Source organism: Pseudophryne corroboree, chromosome 3 (assembly GCF_028390025.1).
Source record: "Pseudophryne corroboree isolate aPseCor3 chromosome 3, aPseCor3.hap2, whole genome shotgun sequence".
Classification (NCBI taxonomy): Eukaryota; Metazoa; Chordata; class Amphibia; order Anura; family Myobatrachidae; genus Pseudophryne; species Pseudophryne corroboree.
In genome coordinates, this window is record NC_086446.1 from 12,542,698 (window position 1) to 12,566,596 (window position 23,899).

General features: G+C 48.2%; 2 protein-coding genes across 3 annotated transcripts in view; one reads left to right on the forward strand and one right to left on the reverse strand.

Moving 5' to 3' along the window:
• LOC135056945 (uncharacterized) overlaps positions 1–23,899 on the reverse strand; it is a 904,883-nt gene that overhangs the window by 16,927 nt on the left and 864,057 nt on the right. The window contains exons 18-20 of the mRNA XM_063962726.1: positions 4,470–4,596; positions 1,905–2,009; positions 746–1,658 (exon numbers count right to left, since the gene is read on the reverse strand). Of these exons, the coding sequence (XP_063818796.1) occupies positions 746–1,658; positions 1,905–2,009; positions 4,470–4,596 (1,145 nt within the window). The remainder of the gene's footprint in view (positions 1–745; positions 1,659–1,904; positions 2,010–4,469; positions 4,597–23,899) is intronic.
• The window catches only part of LOC135056956 (zinc finger protein 665-like), a 44,569-nt gene continuing 38,440 nt past the window's right edge, over positions 17,771–23,899 (forward strand). For both annotated transcript variants that reach the window (XM_063962749.1, XM_063962750.1), the window contains exon 1: positions 17,771–17,839. The gene's annotated coding sequence lies outside the window, so the exon portion shown is untranslated. The remainder of the gene's footprint in view (positions 17,840–23,899) is intronic.

Consider the following 23,899-nt stretch of genomic DNA (forward strand, 5'->3'; position numbering starts at 1 on the left):
ATAGCAGGACAGGGTAGGTGAATGGTGTAGGGCACAGAGCGGGGGAGACAGCAGGACAGGGTAGGGGAATGGTGCAGGGCACAGAGCGGGGGAGATAGCAGGACAGGGTAGGTGAATGGTGTAGGGCACAGAGCGGGGGAGGCAGCAGGACAGGGTAGGGGAATGGTGCAGGGCACAGAGCGGGGAGGTAGCAGGACAGGGTAGGGGAAAGGGAAGAGCAGGATAGAGACAGATCAGCAGATAAATGGCAGCAGTACAGAGCATCAGAGAACAGAGACTGGATGCAGCCATTGTGTAATGACGGGAGTGTGGTTATAGCTCTGTGTGAGAAAATACAGTGTGTGTGAAGTGTGTATTGTGATGTGTAGGATACAGCATGCTGAAAATCAGTCACTCCACTAACACTATTTGAGGAAGATAATGGGTAATGTCACATGGGGTCACATCACACTGACCAGTTATTTGATCATTATAGTGACGCCCCAGTACTGATGTATGAGATACACCAGAGAGTGTGGGGAGGAGACTGGTCAGATCTCTGGGCTGGTAACACACAGTGACATGATGTGAGGGGAGAGCAGGAGTATAATAGGGGCTGATGGCTCCTGATGCATATATGCACTGGGCAAATACATTTCGGTCATTAATTTCTACTGACAGAGGAGGGTGTAGGATAAGAGATTGCTGTAGTGACTGAGCAAGAAAAATATGTGAATATTTCCTGTAATAAGTGATTATTACTCACCTGAGCTGATATCTGTAGGGATTTCCTCCTCCTTACACTGCTGATCACCCGTCACATACGTCTCTTCTTCTCCCTCTATATTTTCTGCCTTCATATCAGTCACATACGTCTCTTCTTCTGCCTCTGTATCTTCTGCCTTCATATCAGTCACATACGTCTCTTCTTCTCCCTCTATATCTTCTGCCTTCATATCAGTCACATACGTCTCTTCTTCTCCCTCTATATCTTCTGCCTTCATATCAGTAACATACGTCTCTTCCTCTCCCTCTATATCTTCTGCCTTTATATCAGTCACATACGTCTCTTCTTCTCCCTCTATATCTTCTGCCTTCATATCAGTCACATACGTCTCTTCTTCTCCCTCTGTATCTTCTGCCTTCATATCAGTCACATACGTCTCTTCTTCTCTCTCTATATCTTCTGCCTTCATATCAGTCACATACGTCTCTTCTTCTCCCTCTATATCTTCTGCCTTCATATCAGTCACATACGTCTCTTCTTCTCCCTCTATATCTTCTGCCTTCATATCAGTCACATATGTCTCTTCTTCTCCCTCTATATCTTCTGCCTTCATATCAGTCACATACGTCTCTTCTTCTCCCTCTATATCTTCTGCCTTCATATCAGTCACATACATCTCTTCTTCTCCCTCTATATCTTCTGCCTTCATATCAGTCACATACGTCTCTTCTTCTCTGTCTATATAATTTACCTTCCTATCAGTCACATACGTCTCTTCTTCTCCCTCTATATCTTCTGCCTTCATATCAGTCACATACGTCTCTTCTTCTCCCTCTGTATCTTCTGCCTTCATATCAGTCACATACGTCTCTTCTTCTCCCTCTATATCTTCTGCCTTCATATCAGTCACATACGTCTCTTCTTCTCCCTCTATATCTTCTGCCTTCATATCAGTCACATACGTCTCTTCTTCTCCCTCTATATCTTCTGCCTTCATATCAGTCACATACGTCTCTTCTTCTCCCTCTATATCTTCTGCCTTCATATCAGTCACATACGTCTCTTCTTCTCCCTCTATATCTTCTGCCTTCATATCAGTCACATACGTCTCTTCTTCTCCCTCTATATCTTCTGCCTTCATATCAGTCACATACATCTCTTCTTCTCCCTCTATATCTTCTGCCTTCATATCAGTCACATACGTCTCTTCTTCTCCCTCTGTATCTTCTGCCTTCATATCAGTCACATACGTCTCTTCTTCTCTGTCTATATCATTTATCTTCCTATCAGTCAGCTGTTCCCCCTAAATAGATCAGAGAATATAAAGTGTAATGCCTGATGTTATTACTGGAGAGGAAACAGTATAATATCAGTGTATGAGACACACAGCTGCTCTGCACATTATATAACTTTGCATCTGAACAAACCATGCTGCATTACAAGGGGGCACATTTATTGTCATTGCATGCAGGGTAAATACTGGCTGCTTTTACATGGAGCCCACAAGTATTGGGCAGTTTTATTCTTACACTGAAATTCAGATCTGAGATTGGACACGCTCCTCCCAGATCTGCCCCCTGCACTGCAGCATGGTGTCACCTACTTGCTCTTATTTTCTTCTCTCCCACCTCAGTATCAGCCCAGTGACAGTCACTTTGGTATATTGGTGAGACCCTAAATCCCACCTACCTGATCCTCCTGTGGGGTCCTGTGATTCTCCTCTGTACAATCCTGGGAATACAGAGGACGGGGACATCTCTCTGGGGTATCTCTGTTACTGGGCCCATCTGTAGGAGACACACAGTGACTGAGTACAGTATATATATGTGATTATCAGGTGATGTGTGTATATAGGGGCCCCCATACCTGCTCTCCCCTGTACAATACATGACAGTCTCCTCTTACCCAGTGATGTGGGGGGCCGGTGATTCTCCATCATCACGTCCTTGTACAGACCCCTGTGTTCCTCTATATACTCCCCCTCCTGCATGGAGACATAGACAGTGACACCCTGACACCTTATAGGGACCTGACACACACAGTGATACAGTCATCACCCAGACACATCCCCTGGTGTTACTGTATAATGTCCCATTCCCAGCAGTCACCTCTCCAGTCATCACCCAGACACATCCCCTGGTGTTACTGTATAATGTCCCATTCCCAGCAGTCACCTCTCCAGTCATTACCCAGACACATCTCCTAGTGTTACTGTATAATGCCCCATTCCCAGCAGTCACCTCTCCAGTCATCACCCAGACACGTCCCCTGGTGTTACTGTATAATGTCCCATTCCCAGCAGTCACCTCTCCAGTCATCACCCAGACACATCCCCTGGTGTTACTGTATAATGTCCCATTCCCAGCACTCACCTCTCCAACCATCAGCCGGACACATCCCCTGGTGTTACTGTATAATGTCACATTCCCAACAGTCACCTCTCCAGTTATCACTCAGACACGTCCCCCAGTGTTATTGTATAATGTCCCATTCCCAGCAGTCACCTCTCCAGTCATCACCCAGACACATGCCCTGGTGTTACTGTATAATGTCCCATTCCCAGCAGTCACCTCTCCAGTCATCACCCAGACACATCCCCTGGTGTTACTGTATAATGTCCCATTCCCGGCAGTCACCTCTCCAGTCATCACCCAGACACATCTCCTGGTGTTACTGTATAATGTCCCATTCCCAGCAGTCACCTCTCCAGTCATCACCCAGACACGTCCCCTGGTGTTACTGTATAATGTCCCATTCCCAGCAGTCACCTCTCCAGTCATCACCTAGACATGTCCCCTGGTGTTACTGTATAATGCCCCATTCCCAGCAGTCACCTCTCCAGTCATCACCCAGACACATCCCCTGGTGTTACTGTATAATGCCTCATTGCCAACAGTCACCTCTCCAGTCATCACCCAGACACATCCCCTGGTGTTACTGTATAATGCCCCATTCCCAGCAGTCACCTCTCCAGTCATCATCCAGACACATCCCCTGGTGTTACTGTATAATGTCCCATTCCCAGCAGTCACCTCTCCAGTCATCACCCAGACACATCCCCTGGAGTTACTGTATAATGTCCCATTCCCAGCAGTCACCTCTCCAGCCATCACCCAGACACATCCCCTGGAGTTACTGTATAATGTCCCATTCCCAGCAGTCACCTCTCCAGTCATCACCCAGACACATCCCCTGGTGTTACTGTATAATGTCCCATTCCCAGCAGTCACCTCTCCAGTCATCACCCAGACACATCCCCTGGTGTTACTGTATAATGTCCCATTCCCAGCAGTCACCTCTCCAGTCATCACCCAGACACATCCCCCGGTGTTACTGTATAATGTCCCATTCCCAGCAGTCACCTCTACAGTCAGCAGCTGAATGATCTTTTTGGTGAGTTCCAGGATCTTCTGGTCATTGTGTCTCTCATGTATCAGTGAGTGAGGTGGAGGCACCGTGATCTGGCTTTGGGTCCTGATCAGTCCTCCTGACACATGGGGATGGCTGATGGGCGTCTCACACTCACTGGATGTCTTCTTCACTACTGTGTAACCCTGTGTATTGGGGAAACAATAATATCATTACAAATACTCACAATCACAATACCCTCAACTCCCAAGTCATGTCTCTGTATTATTACTATAGATATAAGTGATGTCACTGTGACACTCCCAGATCCACTCACCTCCCCTCCCCAGTCATGTCCCTGTATTATTACTGTAGATATAAGTGATGTCACTGTGACATTCCCAGATCCCCTCACCTCTCCAGTAAGCAGGTAGATGATTTCCAGAGTGAGATTTATTATCCTCTCAGTCTTGTGATTCTTGTCCTTTTCCATTCTGAATGCTCCTTGTAATAACACCTCTCGCTCCTCACAGCTGGATTGTCTAGGGATAAATATAATACACATCACATAGAACACATGTAACAGCCATATATGTAACACCGAGTGACCATTAAGTCTTCCATCCCCCCTAAGCTGTAGAGCCCTGGTAACTATCAAAGGTTTCTCTTGTTACACAACGAGTACCTAAACCCTCTCACCCTACCCAGCGCTGCAGATTCACTGGCTTGCACATAACAGCTGACCAGTCACGTCAGGATTTTCCTGTAGCTGTAGTCCAGAAAAACAAGGGTGCCGCCATCTTGCCAAATGTCAGCTGAGCGCTCCCAGCCATCCACAGCGTCCCTATGCTGCACATGACTCACACGTCCAATCCACAGCTAGAGCTCCCAACCTAAACTGCTCATTGTCACCTGTACGTTGCCAGTAGAATAAGTCTCCTAGGACTCCTGGTCCCCTGTGGCAGAAGCAGATTCCGGCTAATGAGCTCCGACCTCTCCATTCATTTACCTGAGTGATCTCATTCCTGTGGGCTCAGCCTGCATCAGTACTCATCATTCTGCTGCTAGTTACCACCTGCTCATGCTGTAATCAGCGCTTCCATCAACACCAGTGTGCTGTCTGCCTCCTCCAGCACGCAGCCTCCTAACCCTGCACCATCTGAGTACTGAGCCGCTACTGACCTCCCTCGTTATTCAGCTGCTACCCAGATACACATGTAATAGTGTGATCACAGGCTGATCCATCCAGTACTCATCATTCTGCTGCTAGAGTTACCACCTGCTGCTGCTGTAATCAGCGCTTCTATCCGCACCAGTGTGCTGTCTGCCTCCTCCAGCACGCAGCCTCCTAACCATGCACCACCTGAGTACTGAGCCGCTACTGACTGTCCTCGTTATTCTGCTGCTACCCAGATACACATGTAATAGTGTGATCACAGACTGATCCATCCAGTACTCATCATTCTGCTGCTAGAGTTACCACCTGCTCCTGCTGTAATCAGTGCTTCCATCAACACCAGTGTGCTGTCTGCCTCCTCCAGCACTCAGACTAATAACCCTGCACCATCTGAGTACTGATCTGCTACAGACTGTCCTCGTTATTCAGCTGCTACCCAGATACACATGTAATAGTGTGATCACAGGCTGATCCATCCAGTACTCATCATTCTGCTGCTAGAGTTACCACCTGCTCCTGCTGTAATCAGTGCTTCCATCAACACCAGTGTGCTGTCTGCCTCCTCCAGCACGCTGCATCCTAACCATGCACCATCTGAGTACTGAGCCGCTACTGACCATCCTCGTTATTCTGCTGCTACCCAGATACACATGTAATAGTGTGATCACAGGCTGATCCATCCAGTACTCATCATTCTGCTGCTAGAGTTACCACCTGCTGCTGCTGTAATCAGCGCTTCTATCCGCACCAGTGTGCTCTCTGCCTCCTCCAGCACGCAGCCTCCTAACCGTGCACCATCTGAGTACTGAGATGCTACTGACTGTCCTTGTTATTCAGCTTCTACCCAGATACACATGTAATAGTGTGATCACAGGCTGATCCATCCAGTACTCACTGTAGCACTCATTGTACTAGGTTTACTCTCTCTCCTACTGTACATTACAAATTGGCCTAACTTAATGAGGAGAAGGACCATTCAACCTCCTTGTTGTGTTTCTAGTAATAGCCAGTCCTGCCCTGCGGCCCCAGCGTGGGGTAAATGACAAACTTACACCCAGCCTCATTAGATTGCTCAGCGTCATACATAGCAGCACTGTATAATGTTACACCAGTGCTCCTCTCCTGTCCTCACAACTTATATATATCATCTCTGTATTATTCTAATTATTATTACAGTCAAAACTCCCCACCAAATCATATATGCAGTGCCGGTCTTCTAGAAAAAGGGTGTGTGGCCACACTGCAAGGGGCGTGTTCTTACAGGAAAATACTACCTTATACCCCAGTTTTGCAACCTGCATGCCCAGACATTGGCCATCACAGGAAAAATAATCCTGTTTCATGCACCTTAAATTATGTCATTTTTCCTCCTCATAGTAATGCCCATTACACAATATGTCACAGACAGTAATGTCCATTACACATTATGTCACACACTAAGATGCCCATTACTCATTATGCCACTCACTATAATGCATATTTCTCCACTCACCGTAATGCCCATTACACAATGTCACACACTGTAATGCCCATTACACATTATGCCACTCACCATAACGCCCATTACACAATATGCCACACACTATAATGCCTATAACTCAACTCATCGCAATGCCCATTACACAATATGCCGCTCATCGCAGTGCCCTTCACACAATTTGCCACTCACCGTAATGCCCATTACACAACATGTCACACATTATAGTGCCAGATACACATGATGACCCCAGTATAATGCCTAATATACATAACATCCCCCAGTATAGTGCCATTATACACATAATGTCCCCAGTATAGTGCAAGTTACACATAATGTACCCAGTATAGTGCCAGTTGCACATAATGCCCCAGTATAGTACCAGCTATATATCATGTCCCCAGTATAGTGTCAGTTACACATAATGCCCCAGTATAGTGCCAGCTATACATAATGTCCCCAGTATAGCGCCAGTTACACATTCCCTTAGTAGTACCAGATTCACATAATGCCCCCAGTAGTTGTAGGTACACCTAATGCCCCCAATAGTTGCAGGTACGCATCATCACCCAATACTGCCAGGTAAACATAATTCCCTTAGTAGTGCCAGGCACACATAATTCCCCTAGTATTGCCAGGCACACATACTGCAGCAGTATAGTGACAGTTACACATAATGCCCCTAGTAGTGCCATGTACACATAATGACCCCAGTATTTGCAGGTACACATAATGTCCCCAATAGTGCCAGGTATACATTATACCCCCAATAGTACCAGGTACACATAATTAGCTTAGTAGTGCCATGTAGTGCCAGATACACATAATGCCCCCAATACTGCCAGTTACACATAATTCCCATAGTAGTGCCAGATAAACATAATTCCCCAAGTAGTACCAGATATGCATAATTCCTCTAGTAGTGTCATGTACACATAATGCCCCCAGTAGTTGCAGGTAAACATAATGCCCTCAATACTGACAGTTGCACATAATTCCCCCAGTATTGCAAGATACACATAATTTCACTAGTGCCATGTAAATATAATTCCACTAGTAGAGTCACGTACACATAATTCCCCTAGTAGTGCCAGATACACATAACTCCACTAGTAGTGTCACGTACATTTAATTCCCCTAGTAGTGACAGATACACATAATTCCACTAGTAGTGCCACGTACACATAATTCCACTAGTAGTGCCACGTACACATAATTCCCCAGTATAGTGCCAATTACACATAATGTTCCCAGTAGTTGCAGGTACACATAATGTCCCCAATACTGCCCTGCACACATAATTCCCACAGTAGTGCTAGACACACATAGGGACTAATTCTTAGTTGATCGCAGCATCAAAATTGTTAGCAGTTGGGCAAAACCATGTGCACCGCGGGGGGGGGGGGGGGCAGATATAACATGTGCAGATAGAGTTTGATTTGGGTGTGGTGTGTTCAAGCTGAAATCTAAATAGCAGTGTAAACATAAAGCAGCCAGTATTTACCCTACACAGAAATAATATATCCCACCCAAATCTAACTCTCTCTGCAAGTGTTATATCTGCCCCCCCTGCAGTGAACATGGTTTTGCCCTATTGCTAGCAAACTTGCTGCTGCGATCAACTCAGAATTACCCCCATAATTCCCTCAGTAGTGCTAGATACACATAATGCCCCTAGTAGTGCCAGATACACATACTGCCCCCAGTAGTGCGAGGTACACAAAATGCCCCTAGTAGTGCCAGATACACATATTGCCCCCAGTAGTGCCAGGTACACATAATGCCCCTAGTAATGCCATGTACACATAATGCCCCCAGTAGTGCCAGGTACACATAATGCCCCTAGTAATGCCATGTACACATAATGCCCCCAGTAGTGCCAGGTACACATAATGCCCCTAGTAATGCCATGTACACATAATGCCCCCAGTAGTGCCAGATACATATAATGCCCCAGTAGTGCTAGGTACACATAATAAGTAATAATAAGTGCAAGGGCGGGACTCCCGGAGACAACGGAGTCAGCTGCCGCCGGGCTCCAGGCCTGAAGGGGGCACCTGCTCCACTGTCCCAGGAGGCTCAGACTGCTACTTTGGGGACAGGGAGGCAGGTAATTCACCCATGGTCCCCACTGCTTACAGGCCATACCCCTCTCTGAAAGGGGCGGGGATTAGTGAGCCGCAATCGCGCAGGAATGGGAGTGTTTTTTTTGCACTGCCCAGCATCTTCTGCCCGTGCGCTTACATAACACCATCAGCATGGCTCTACTTCTCCATCCTGTCTCCCTCCAAGACACACGTCCCCACCAACTCCTCTACTCTATTATAATGTCCCTTGCCATGACTCCGCCCACTCACCCTGAGTCCCCGCCCACTCCTCTGTCCTATCTATTATAATGTCCTGTCATGACTCCGTCCCCTCACCTTGAGTCCCGCCTACTCCTCTGCCCTATCTGACTATTATAATATCCCTTGCAATGACTCCACCCACTCACCGAGTCCCACCCACTCCTATGCCCTATTATGATGTCCCTCATCATGACTCCGCCCCCTCACCCTGAGTTCCCCCCACTCCTCTGTCCTATCTGACTATTATAATGTCCCTTGCCATGACTCCGCCCACTCTCTCTGAGTCCCCGTCCCTTCAGTCTATCTTGTTTCCTGAAACGTGTGTATTCTGTTCCTGTTCCCTGGAGAACATCAGGATATGGAGAAGACAAGTAAGTGCCCAGTGGGGGTGTGGTGAGGGATAAGTATACTTATACAATGGTGGGGGAGGGTCTTATTACTGTCTGTGCTGGGGGTGGTTTATTAATGTGTGTGGGGGGTTGTATTCATATGCTTTCTTATGTGTGGGTCACAGATAGTTTCTGCATTATCTGGCGCTCACAGTGACGCTCTCTGCATTATATAGTGGTCACAGCGACGCTCTCTGCATTATATAGCGGTCACAGCGACGCTCTCTGCATTATATAGTGGTCACAGCGACGCTCTCTGTATTATATAGTGGTCACATCAACGCTCTCTGCATTATATAGTGGTCACAGCGACGCTCTCTGCATTATATAGTGGTCACAGCGACGCTGTCTGTATTATATAGTGGTCACAGCGACGCTCTCTGCGTTATATAGTGGTCACAGTGACGCTTTCTGCATTATATAGCGGTCACAGCGACGCTCTATGCATTATCTGGTGGTCACATCTACGCTCTCTGCATTATATAGTGGTCACAGCGACGCTCTCTGCATTATATAGTGGTCACAGCGACGCTCTCTGCATTATATAGTGGTCACAGCGACGCTCTCTGTATTATATAGTGGTCACAGCGACGCTCTCTGCATTATATAGTGGTCACAGCGACGCTGTCTGTATTATATAGTGGTCACAGCGACGCTCTCTGTATTATATAGCGGTCACAGCGACGCTCTCTGTATTATATAGTGGTCACAGCGACGCTCTCTGTATTATATAGTGGTCACAGCGACGCTCTCTGTATTATATAGCGGTCACAGCGACGCTCTCTGCATTATACAGTGGTCACAGCGACGCTCTCTGCATTATACAGTGGTCACAGCGACGCTCTCTATTATACAGTGGTCACAGCGACGCTCTCTATTATACAGTGGTCACAGCGACGCTTTCTGCATTATATAGTGGTCACAGCAACGCTCTCTGTATTATATAGTGGTCACAGCGACGCTTTCTGCATTATATAGTGGTCACTGCGATGCTCTCTGCATTATACAGTGGTCACAGTGACGCTTTCTGCATTATATAGTGGTCACTGCGACGCTCTCTGCATTATACAGTGGTCACAGCGACGCTCTCTGCATTATATAGTGGTCACAGCAATGCTCTCTGCATTATATAGTGGTCACAGCGATGCTCTCTGCATTATCTGGCGGTCACATCTACGCTCTCTGCATTATCTGGCGGTCACATCTACGCTCTCTGCATTATCTGGCGGTCACATCTACGCTCTCTGCATTATACAGTGGTCACAGCGACGCTCTCTGCATTATACAGTGGTCACAGCGACGCTCTCTGCATTATCTGGCGGTCACAGGGACGCTCTGCGTTATCTGGAGTTCACAGTGACGCTCTGCATTATCTGGCGGTCACAGTGACGCTCTCTGCATTATATAGTGGTCACAGCGACACTCTCTGCATTATCTGGCGGTCACAGCGACGCTCTCTGCATTATATAGTGGTCACAGCGACGCTCTCTGTATTATATAGTGGTCACAGCGACGCTCTCTGCATTATATAGCGGTCACAACGACGCTCTCTGCATTATATAGTGGTCACAGCGACGCTCTCTGCATTATATAGTGGTCACAGCGACGCTCTCTGCATTATATAGTGGTCACAGCGACGCTCTCTGCATTATATAGTGGTCACAACGACGCTCTCTGTATTATATAGTGGTCACAGCGACGCTCTCTGTATTATATAGTGGTCACAGCGACGCTCTCTGCATTATATAGTGGTCACAGCGACGCTCTCTGTATTATATAGTGGTCACAGCGACGCTCTCTGCATTATATAGTGGTCACAGCAACGCTCTCTGCATTATATAGTGGTCACAACGACGCTCTCTGTATTATATAGTGGTCACAGTGATGCTCTCTGCATTATATAGCGGTCACAGCGACGCTCTCTGCATTATATAGTGGTCACAGCGACGCTCTCTGTATTATATAGTGGTCACAGCGACGCTCTCTGCATTATATAGTGGTCACAGCGACGCTCTCTGTATTATATAGTGGTCACAGCGACGCTCTCTGCATTATATAGTGGTCACAGCGACGCTCTCTGTATTATATAGTGGTCACAGTGACGCTCTCTGCATTATATAGTGGTCACAGCAACGCTCTCTGCATTATATAGTGGTCACAACGACGCTCTCTGTATTATATAGTGGTCACAGTGATGCTCTCTGCATTATATAGCGGTCACAGCGACGCTCTCTGCATTATATAGTGGTCACAGCAACGCTCTCTGCATTATATAGTGGTCACAGCGACGCTCTCTGTATTATATAGTGGTCACAGTGACGCTCTCTGCATTATATAGTGGTCACAGTGACGCTCTCTGCATTATATAGTGGTCACAGTGACGCTCTCTGCATTATATAGTGGTCACAGTGACGCTCTCTGCATTATATAGCGGTCACAGCGACGCTCTCTGCATTATATAGTGGTCACAGCGACTCTCTGCATTATATAGTGGTCACAGTGACGCTCTCTGCATTATATAGTGGTCACAGCGACGCTCTCTGTATATTATATAGCGGTCACAGCGACGCTCTCTGCATTATATAGCGGTCACAGCGACGCTCTCTGCATTATATAGTGGTCACAGCGACTCTCTGCATTATATAGTGGTCACAGTGACGCTCTCTGCATTATATAGTGGTCACAGCAACGCTCTATGCATTTTCTGGTGGTCACAGTGACGCTCTCTGCATTACCTAGTGGTCACAGCGACGCTCTCTGCATTATCTGGCGGTCACGTCTACGCTCTCTGCATTATCTGGCGGTCACATCTACGCTCTCTGCATTATACAGTGGTCACAGCGACGCTCTCTGCATTATACAGTGGTCACAGCGACGCTCTCTGCATTATCTGGCGGTCACAGGGACGCTCTGCGTTATCTGGAGTTCACAGTGACGCTCTGCATTATCTGGCGGTCACAGTAATGCTCTCTGCATTATCTGGCGGTCACAGCGACGCTCTCTGCATTATCGGATGGTCACAGCGACGCTCTCTGCATTATCGGATGGTCACAGCGACGCTCTCTGCATTATCGGACGGTCACAACGACGCTCTCCGCATTATATAGTGGTCACAGCGACGCTCTCTGCATTATATAGCGGTCACAGCGACACTCTCTGCATTACATAGAGGTCACAGCAACGCTCTCTGCATTATATAGCGGTCACAACAACGCTCTCTGTATTATATAGTGGTCACAGTGATGCTCTCTGCATTATATAGTGGTCACAGTGACGCTCTCTGTATTATATAGTGGTCACAGCGACGCTCTCTGCATTATATAGCGGTCATAACAACGCTCTCTGCATTATATAGTGGTCACAGCGACGCTCTCTGCATTATATAGTGGTCACAGCGACGCTCTCTGTATTATATAGTGGTCACAGCGACGCTCTCTGTATTATATAGTGGTCACAGCGACGCTCTCTGCATTATATAGTGGTCACAGCGGCGCTCTCTGCATTATATAGTGGTCACAGCGACGCTCTCTGCATTATACAGTGGTCACAGTGACGCTCTATGCATTATATAGTGGTCACAGCGACGTTCTCTGCATTATATAGTGGTCACAGCGACGCTCTCTGCATTATATAGTGGTCACAGCGACGCTCTCTGCGTTATATAGTGGTCACAGTGACGCTTTCTGCATTATATAGCGGTCACAGCGACGCTCTATGCATTATCTGGTGGTCACATCTACGCTCTCTGCATTATATAGTGGTCACAGCGACGCTCTCTGCATTATATAGTGGTCACAGCGACGCTCTCTGCATTATATAGTGGTCACAGCGACGCTCTCTGTATTATATAGTGGTCACAGCGACGCTCTCTGTATTATATAGCGGTCACAGCGACGCTCTCTGCATTATACAGTGGTCACAGCGACGCTCTCTATTATACAGTGGTCACAGCGACGCTCTCTATTATATAGTGGTCACAGCGACGCTCTCTGCATTATATAGTGGTCACAGCGACACCCTCTGTATTATATAGTGGTCACAGCGACGCTCTCTGCATTATATAGTGGTCACAGTGACGCTCTCTGCATTATATAGTGGTCACAGCGACGCTTTCTGCATTATATAGTGGTCACTGCGACGCTCTCTGCATTATACAGTGGTCACAGCGACGCTCTCTGCATTATACAGTGGTCACAGCGACGCTCTCTGCATTATACAGTGGTCACAGCGACGCTCTCTGCATTATCTGGCGGTCACAGGGACGCTCTGCGTTATCTGGAGTTCACAGTGACGCTCTGCATTATCTGGCGGTCACAGCGACGCTCTCTGCATTATATAGTGGTCACAGCGACGCTCTCTGTATTATATAGTGGTCACAGCGACGCTTTCTGCATTATATAGTGGTCACAGCTACGCTCTATGTATTATATAGTGGTCACAGCGGCGCTCTCTGCATTATATAGCGGTCACAGTGACGCTCTCTGCATTATATAGTGGTCACAGCAACGCTCTCTGCATTATATAGTGGTCACAACGACGCTCTCTGTATTATATAGTGGTCACAGTGATGCTCTCTGCATTATATAGTGGTCACAGCGACGCTCTCTGTATTATATAGTGGTCACAGTGACGCTCTCTGCATTATATAGTGGTCACAGCAACGCTCTCTGCATTATATAGTGGTCACAACGACGCTCTCTGTATTATATAGTGGTCACAGCGATGCTCTCTGCATTATATAGTGGTCACAGTGACACTCTCTGCATTATATAGTGGTCACAGTGACGCTCTCTGCATTATATAGCGGTCACAGCGACGCTCTCTGCATTATATAGTGGTCACAGCGACGCTCTCTGCATTATATAGTGGTCACAGCGACGCTCTCTGTATTATATAGTGGTCACAGCAACGCTCTCTGCATTATATAGTGGTCACAGTGACGCTCTCTGCATTATATAGTGGTCACAGTGACGCTCTCTGCATTATATAGCGGTCACAGCGACGCTCTCTGCATTATATAGTGGTCACAGCGACTCTCTGCATTATATAGTGGTCACAGTGACGCTCTCTGCATTATATAGTGGTCACAGCGACGCTCTCTGTATATTATATAGCGGTCACAGCGACGCTCTCTGCATTATATAGTGGTCACAGCGACTCTCTGCATTATATAGTGGTCACAGTGACGCTCTCTGCATTATATAGTGGTCACAGCGACTCTCTGCATTATATAGCGGTCACAGCGACGCTCTCTGCATTATATAGTGGTCACAGCGACTCTCTGCATTATATAGTGGTCACAGTGACGCTCTCTGCATTATATAGTGGTCACAGCAACGCTCTATGCATTTTCTGGTGGTCACAGTGACGCTCTCTGCATTACCTAGTGGTCACAGCGACGCTCTCTGCATTATCTGGCGGTCACGTCTACGCTCTCTGCATTATCTGGCGGTCACATCTACGCTCTCTGCATTATACAGTGGTCACAGCGACGCTCTCTGCATTATACAGTGGTCACAGCGACGCTCTCTGCATTATCTGGCGGTCACAGGGACGCTCTGCGTTATCTGGAGTTCACAGTGACGCTCTGCATTATCTGGCGGTCACAGTAATGCTCTCTGCATTATCTGGCGGTCACAGCGACGCTCTCTGCATTATCGGATGGTCACAGCGACGCTCTCTGCATTATCGGATGGTCACAGCGACGCTCTCTGCATTATCGGACGGTCACAACGACGCTCTCCGCATTATCTGGCGCTCACAGCGACGCTCTCCGCATTATATAGTGGTCACAGCGACGCTCTCTGCATTATATAGCGGTCACAGCGACACTCTCTGCATTACATAGAGGTCACAGCGACGCTCTCTGTATTATATAGTGGTCACAGCAACGCTCTCTGCATTATATAGCGGTCACAACAACGCTCTCTGTATTATATAGTGGTCACAGCAACGCTCTCTGCATTATATAGTGGTCACAGTGACGCTCTCTGTATTATATAGTGGTCACAACGACGCTCTCTGTATTATATAGTGGTCACAGCTACGCTCTCTGTATTATATAGTGGTCACAGCTACGCTCTCTGTATTATATAGTGGTCACAGCGACGCTCTCTGTATTATATAGTGGTCACAGTGACGCTCTCTGCATTATATAGTGGTCACAGCGATGCTCTCTGCATTATATAGTGGTCACAGTGACACTCTCTGTATTATATAGTCGTCACAGCGACGCTCTCTGCATTATATAGTGGTCACAGCGACGCTCTCTGTATTATATAGTGGTCACAGCAACGCTATCTGTATTATATAGTGGTCACAGTGATGCTCTCTGTATTATATAGTGGTCACAGCGACGCTCTCTGCATTATATAGTGGTCACAGCGACGCTCTCTGCATTATATAGTGGTCACAGCGACGCTCTCTGCAGTATCTGGCGCTCACAGCGACGCTCTCTGTATTATATAGTGGTCACAGCGACGCTCTCTGCATTATATAGTGGTCACAGCGACGCTCTCTGCATTATATAGTGGTCACAGCGACGCTCTCTGCAGTATCTGGCGCTCACAGCGACGCTCTCTGTATGATATAGTGGTCACAGCGACGCTCTCTGCATTATATAGTGGTCACAGCGACGCTCTCTGCATTATATAGTGGTCACAGCGACGCTCTCTGCATTATATAGTGGTCACAGCAACGCTCTCTGCATTATATAGTGGTCACAGTGACGCTCTCTGTATTATATAGTGGTCACAACGACGCTCTCTGTATTATATAGTGGTCACAGCTACGCTCTCTGTATTATATAGTGGTCACAGCTACGCTCTCTGTATTATATAGTGGTCACAGCGACGCTCTCTGTATTATATAGTGGTCACAGTGACGCTCTCTGCATTATATAGAGGTCACAGCGACGCTCTCTGCATTATATAGTGGTCACAGCGACGCTCTCTGCATTATATAGTGGTCACAGTGACGCTCTCTGCATTATATAGTCGTCACAGCGACGCTCTCTGCATTATATAGCGGTCACAGCGACGCTCTCTCTATTATATAGTGGTCACAGCGACTCTCTCTGTATTATATAGTGGTCACAGCTACGCTCTCTGCATTATATAGCGGTCACAGCGACGCTCTCTGCATTATATAGTGGTCACAGCGACGCTGTCTGTATTATATAGTGGTCACAGCGACGCTCTCTGTATTATATAGTGGTCACAGCGACGCTCTCTGCATTATATAGTGGTCACAGCAACGCTCTCTGCATTATATAGTGGTCACAACGACGCTCTCTGTGTTATATAGTGGTCACAGCGACACTCTCTGCATTATATAGTGGTCACAGCGACGCTCTCTGCATTATATAGTGGTCACAGCGACGCTCTCTGCATTATATAGTGGTCACAGCGACGCTCTCTGCATTATATAGTGGTCACAGCGACGCTCTCTGCATTACATAGTGGTCACAGCAACGCTCTCTGCATTATATAGTGGTCACAGCGACGCTCTCTGCATTATCGGACGGTCACAGATGGTCTCTGCAGTATCTGGCGGTCATTGCGCTGTGTAAGAATTGTAAGCGCTCTGTGCGTGCAATGCCAGAGACAGACGTCAGAGAAATCACAGCCGGGACTCGGGAGAGATAAAGACATTGATAAATGCAATGTGCATCATGTGACCCTGTGCCTGCTGACACTGAGGTGAGATTAAGTATGGGCGCTGCAGCTGCTGAGGTCGGGGTGTGGGGGGAACGTGTCTCTGTGTGTAGCGGGGGGGGGGGGCAGCTTGTTGGTAGGGGGGCACCAACCATTATCTCCAGGCGCTCTACCCCCTATATACACACATATTACATACATGCCCTGTGTACAGTGATAATGCAGCTCCAGAGGCTGCTCCAGCTGCACTATAACAAGGCACCAGAGGCTGCTCCCCCTGTAGTACAGCAACCTGATACCGGAGCTGCTCAACTATAGAATAATAATAATAATCTCATTACCTGCTGCCAGACACAGCAATGGCTGCTATCTGCTCCTGCTGCCTTGTGGGAATGATAGAAGGAAGGCGGAGCTCAGACCAGGGGAAAATGGCCGCCGCTCCTGACGTCACTACACGGCCAGGTAACCTATTGCTGCTACAGCTGCCGGACTGGTCTACAAGAAAATGGCTGCCGTCCTCCTGCACTGAGGACATGTATGTTAATAATATTTGCAGAGGGCGGTGCTGTGGCCGGTGATTAGGAGGGGAGGGGTGGAGTCAGTCTCCAGGAAGCAGCCTGTGCCAATCACACCCTACTTCCGGCCTGTGCGTTCCACCTCACGTTCGGTCTTTGCGTTCCACACACAGGAAGGGAGTTTTCTTCGGTTGCTGCAGCCTCCCAGTGTCCGTCGTGATCAGGTAATGGCGTCTTACTATACAGGGGGAGCAGCCTGTGGTGTCCTGTTATTATTATTAAACAGGAGGAGCAGCCTGTGGTGTCCTATTATTATTATACAGGGGGAGCAGCCCGTGGTGCCCTGCTATTATTATTATTATTATACAAGGGGAGCAGCCTGTGGTGTCCTGTTATTATTATTATACAGTGGAAGCGGCCTGTGGTGTCCTGTTATTAATATTATACAGGGGGAGCAGCCTGTGGTGTCCCGTTAGTATTATTATACAGGGGGAGCAGCCTGTGGTGTCCTGTTATTAGTATTATACAGGAGGAGCAGCCTGTGGTGTCTTGTTGTTATTACTATAGCAGCAGAGTAATAATAACAGTAATGAGTGGTCATCCCTCTCCCCACATCTACACCCCGTCTGCTCTCCCCTGGTTATGAATTAATGGGTCGCCATGATGTGTCTGTAACTTATTCCTGTGCAGCAACTGGCACCAAGTACGTGTCTGGGAGGAATAAGACCCCGGCCATGGGAGGAGCATTGGGGTAACATTATACAGTACAGCGCTGTGTGAATCTGAGGAGCCTTATGGGGCACAGGAACCTCTGACAGATGCTGACTAGGGATCTGTGGCTGGGGGGGGGGGTCTTACTGGTCACGGCGTGTCATGTGTCAGTGTTACATGTGTTCTCTGTTATGTGTGTTAAAAGTATTCGGTTTTTCTCTGACGTCCTAAGTGGATGCTGGGACTCCGTCAGGACCATGGGGATTAGCGGCTCCGCAGGAGACAGGGCACAAAAATAAAGCTTTAGGATCGGGTGGTGTGCACTGGCTCCTCCCCCTATGACCCTCCTCCAAGCCTCAGTTAGGTTTTTGTGCCCGTCCGAGCAGGGTGCAAATCTAGGTGGCTCTCCTAAAGAGCTGCTTAGAAAAAGTTATTAGGTTTTTTATTTTACAGTGAGTCCTGCTGGCAACAGGCTCACTGCAACGAGGGACTTAGGGGAGAAGAAGTGAACTCACCTGCGTGCAGGATGGATTGGCTTCTTAGGCTACTGGACACCATTAGCTCCAGAGGGATCGAACACAGGCCCAGCCATGGAGTCCGGTCCCGGAGCCTCGCCGCCGACCCCCTTGCAGATGCCGAAAAGTGAAGAGGTCCAGAAACCGGCGGCAGAAGACTTTTCAGTCTTCATGAGGTAGCGCACAGCACTGCAGCTGTGCGCCATTGTTGTCACACACTTCACACCAGCGGTCACGGAGGGTGCAGGGCGCTGGGGGGGGGCGCCCTGGGCAGCAATGATAATACCTTGTTCTGGCTAAAAAATACATCACATATAGTCCCTGGGGCTATATGGATGTATTTAACCCCTGCCAGGTCTCACAAACAACGGAGAAGAGCCCGCCGAAATAGGGGGCGGGGCCTATCTCCTCAGCACACAGCGCCATTTTCCTGCTCAGCTCCGCTGCCAGGAAGGCTCCCAGGACTCTCCCCTGCACTGCACTACAGAAACAGGGTAAAACAGAGAGGGGGGGCACTTTTTTGGCGATTTTTATATATATTAAGCTGCTATAAAGGAGACAACACTTCTATAGGGTTGTTCCTATATATTTATAGCGCTTGGGTGTGTGCTGGCAAACTCTCCCTCTGTCTCCCCAAAGGGCTAGTGGGGTCCTGTCTTCGATAAGAGCATTCCCTGTGTGTCTGCTGTGTGTCGGTACGTGTGTGTCGACATGTATGAGGACGATGTTGTGGAGGCGGAGCAATTGCCGGTAATGGTGATGTCACCCCCTAGGGAGTCGACACCGGAATGGATGGTTTTGTTTATGGAATTACGTGATAATGTCAGCACATTACAAAAATCAGTTGACGACATGAGACGGCCGGCAAACCAGTTAGTACCTGTACAGGCGTCTCAGACACCGTCAGGGGCTGTAAAACGCCCTTTACCTCAGTCGGTCGACACAGACCCAGACACGGATACTGAATCTAGTGTCGACGGTGAAGAAACAAACGTATTTTCCAGTAGGGCCACACGTTATATGATCACGGCAATGAAGGAGGCTTTGCATATCTCTGATACTGCATGTACCACAAAAAGGGGTATTATGTGGGGTCTGAAAAAACTACCGGTAGTTTTTCCTGAATCAGACGAATTGAATGATGTATGTGATGAAGCGTGGGTTAACCCCGATAGAAAACTGCTAATTTCAAAGAAGTTATTGGCATTATACCCTTTCCCGCCAGAGGTTAGGGCGCGCTGGGAAACACCCCCTAGGGTGGATAAGGCGCTCACACGCTTATCAAAACAAGTGGCGTTACCGTCTCCTGAAACGGCCGCCCTCAAGGATCCAGCGGATAGGAGGCTGGAAACTACCCTGAAAAGTATATACACTCATACTGGTGTTATACTGCGACCAGCCATCGCCTCTGCATGGATGTGCAGTGCTGGGGTGGTTTGGTCAGATTCCCTGACTGAAAATATTGATACCCTGGATAGGGACAGTATTTTATTGACTTTAGAGCAATTAAAGGATGCTTTTCTTTATATGCGAGATGCTCAGAGGGATATTTGCACTCTGGCATCGAGAGTAAGTGCGATGTCCATATCTGCCAGAAGAAGTTTATGGACGCGACAATGGTCTGGTGATGCGGATTCCAAACGGCATATGGAAGTATTGCCGTATAAGGGGGAGGAATTATTTGGGGTCGGTCTATCGGATTTGGTGGCCACGGCAACAGCCGGGAAATCCACCTTTTTACCTCAGGTCCCCTCCCAACAGAAAAAGACACCGTCTTTTCAGCCGCAGTCCTTTCGTTCCTATAGGAACAAGCGGGCGAAAGGACAGTCTTATCTGCCCCGAGGCAAAGGAAAGGGTAAGAGAGTGCACCAAGCAGCTTCTTCCCAGGAGCAGAAGCCCTCCCCGGCTTCTGCAAAGCCCTCAGCATGACGTTGGGGCTTTACAAGCGGACTCAGGGGCGGTGGGGGGTCGACTCAAGAATTTCAGCGCACAGTGGGCTCACTCACAGGTGGACCCCTGGATCCTGCAGATAGTATCTCAGGGTTACAGGTTGGAATTCGAGAAGTCTCCCCCTCGCCGGTTCCTAAAGTCTGCTCTGCCAACGTCTCCCTCAGACAGGGCGACGGTATTGGAAGCCATTCACAAGCTGTATTCTCAGCAGGTGATAGTCAAGGTACCCCTCCTACAACAGGGAAAGGGGTATTATTCCACACTATTTGTGGTAACAAAGCCGGACGGCTCGGTAAGACCTATTCTAAATCTGAAATCTTTGAACCTGTACATACAAAAATTCAAGTTCAAGATGGAGTCACTCAGAGCAGTGATAGCGAATCTGGAAGAAGGGGACTTTATGGTGTCCCTGGACATCAAGGATGCTTACCTACATGTCCCAATTTGCCCTTCACATCAAGGGTACCTCAGGTTCGTGGTGCAAAACTGTCATTGTCAGTTTCAGACGCTGCCGTTTGGATTGTCCACGGCACCTCGGGTCTTTACCAAGGTAATGGCCGAAATGATGTGTCTTCTGCGAAGAAAAGGCGTATTAATTATCCCTTACTTGGACGATCTCCTGATAAGGGCAAGGTCCAGAGAACAGCTGGAGGACGTAGTAGCACTAACCCAAGTAGTGCTGCAACAGCACGGGTGGATTCTGAATTTTCCAAAATCTCAATTGACCCCGACGACACGTCTGCTGTTCCTGGGAATGATTCTGGACACGGTTCAGAAAAAGGTGTTTCTTCCGGAGGAGAAAGCCAGGGAGTTATCCGAACTTGTCAGGAACCTCCTAAAACCAGGAAAAGTGTCTGTGCATCAATGCACAAGAGTACTGGGAAAGATGGTGGCTTCTTACGAAGCGATTCCATTCGGCAGATTCCACGCACGAACTTTTCAGTGGGATCTGCTGGACAAATGGTCCGGATCGCATCTGCAGATGCATCAGCGGATAACCTTATCGCCACGGACAAGGGTGTCTCTTCTGTGGTGGTTGCAGAGTGCTCATCTGTTAGAGGGCCGCAGATTCGGCATACAGGACTGGGTCCTGGTGACCACGGATGCCAGTCTGAGAGGCTGGGGAGCGGTCACACAGGGAAGAAACTTCCAGGGAGTATGGTCAAGCCTGGAGATGTCCCTTCACATAAATATACTGGAGCGAAGAGCAATTTACAATGCTCTAAGCCTGGCAAAACCCCTGCTTCAGGGTCAGCCGGTGTTGATCCAGTCGGACAACATCACGGCGGTCGCCCACGTAAACAGACAGGGCGGCACAAGAAGCAGGAGAGCAATGGCAGAAGCTGCAAGGATTCTTCGCTGGGCGGAAGATCATGTGATAGCACTGTCAGCAGTGTTCATTCCGGGAGTGGACAACTGGGAAGCAGACTTCCTCAGCAGACAGGATCTACACCCGGGAGAGTGGGGACTTCATCCAGAAGTCTTCCACATGATTGTAAACCGTTGGGAAAAACCAAAGGTGGATATGATGGCGTCTCGCCTCAACAAAAAACTGGACAGGTATTGCGCCAGGTCAAGAGACCCTCAGGCAATAGCTGTGGACGCTCTGGTAACACCGTGGGTGTTCCAGTCAGTGTATGTGTTTCCTCCTCTGCCTCTCATACCAAAAGTACTGAGAATTATACGGCAAAGGGGAGTAAGAACGATACTCGTGGCTCCTGATTGGCCAAGAAGAACTTGGTACCCGGAACTTCAGGAGATGCTCACGGAAGATCCGTGGCCTTTACCTCTAAGACGGGACCTGCTTCAGCAGGGACCGTGTCTATTCCAAGACTTACCGCGGCTGCGTTTGACGGCATGGCGGTTGAACGCCGAATTCTAAGGGAAAAAGGCATTCCGGAAGAGGTCATTCCTACACTGGTAAAAGCCAGGAAGGAGGTGACTGCACAACATTATCACCGCATTTGGAGAAAATATGTTGCGTGGTGTGAGGCCAGGAAGGCCCCCACGGAGGAATTTCAACTGGGTCGATTCCTACATTTCCTGCAAACAGGATTGTCTATGGGCCTCAAATTGGGGTCCATTAAGGTTCAAATTTCGGCCCTGTCGATTTTCTTCCAGAAAGAATTGGCTTCAGTTCCTGAAGTCCAGACTTTTGTAAAAGGAGTACTACATATACAGCCCCAGGTTGTGCCCCCAGTGGCGCCGTGGGACCTTAATGTAGTTTTGGATTTTCTCAAATCCCATTGGTTTGAGCCACTCAAATCGGTGGATTTGAAATATCTTACATGGAAAGTAACCATGCTACTGGCCCTGGCTTCAGCCAGGAGAGTATCAGAATTGGCGGCTTTATCGTATAAAAGCCCATATCTGATTTTCCATTCGGACAGGGCAGAACTGCGGACGCGTCCTCAGTTTTTGCCTAAGGTGGTGTCAGCGTTTCACTTGAACCAGCCTATTGTGGTGCCTGCGGCTACTAGCGATTTGGAGGATTCCAAGTTGCTGGACGTTGTCAGGGCATTGAAAATATATATTTCAAGGACGGCTGGAGTCAGAAAATCTGACTCGCTGTTTATACTGTAGGCACCCAACAAGCTGGGTGCTCCTCCTTCTAAGCAGACGATTGCTCGTTGGATTTGTAGCACAATTCAACTTGCACATTCTGTGGCAGGCCTGCCACAGCCTAAATCTGTCAAGGCCCATTCCACAAGGAAGGTGGGCTCATCCTGGGCGGCTGCCCGAGGGGTCTCGGCATTACAACTCTGCCGAGCAGCTACGTGGTCGGGGGAGAACACGTTTGTAAAATTCTACAAATTTGATACCCTGGCTAAAGAGGACCTGGAGTTCTCTCATTCGGTGCTGCAGAGTCATCCGCACTCTCCCGCCCGTTTGGGAGCTTTGGTATAATCCCCATGGTCCTGACGGAGTCCCAGCATCCACTAGGACGTCAGAGAAAATAAGATTTTACTTACCGATAAATCTATTTCTCGTAGTCCGTAGTGGATGCTGGGCGCCCATCCCAAGTGCGGATTGTCTGCAATACTTGTACATAGTTATTGTTACAAAAAAATCGGGTTGTTTATTGTTGTGAGCCATCTTTTCAGAGGC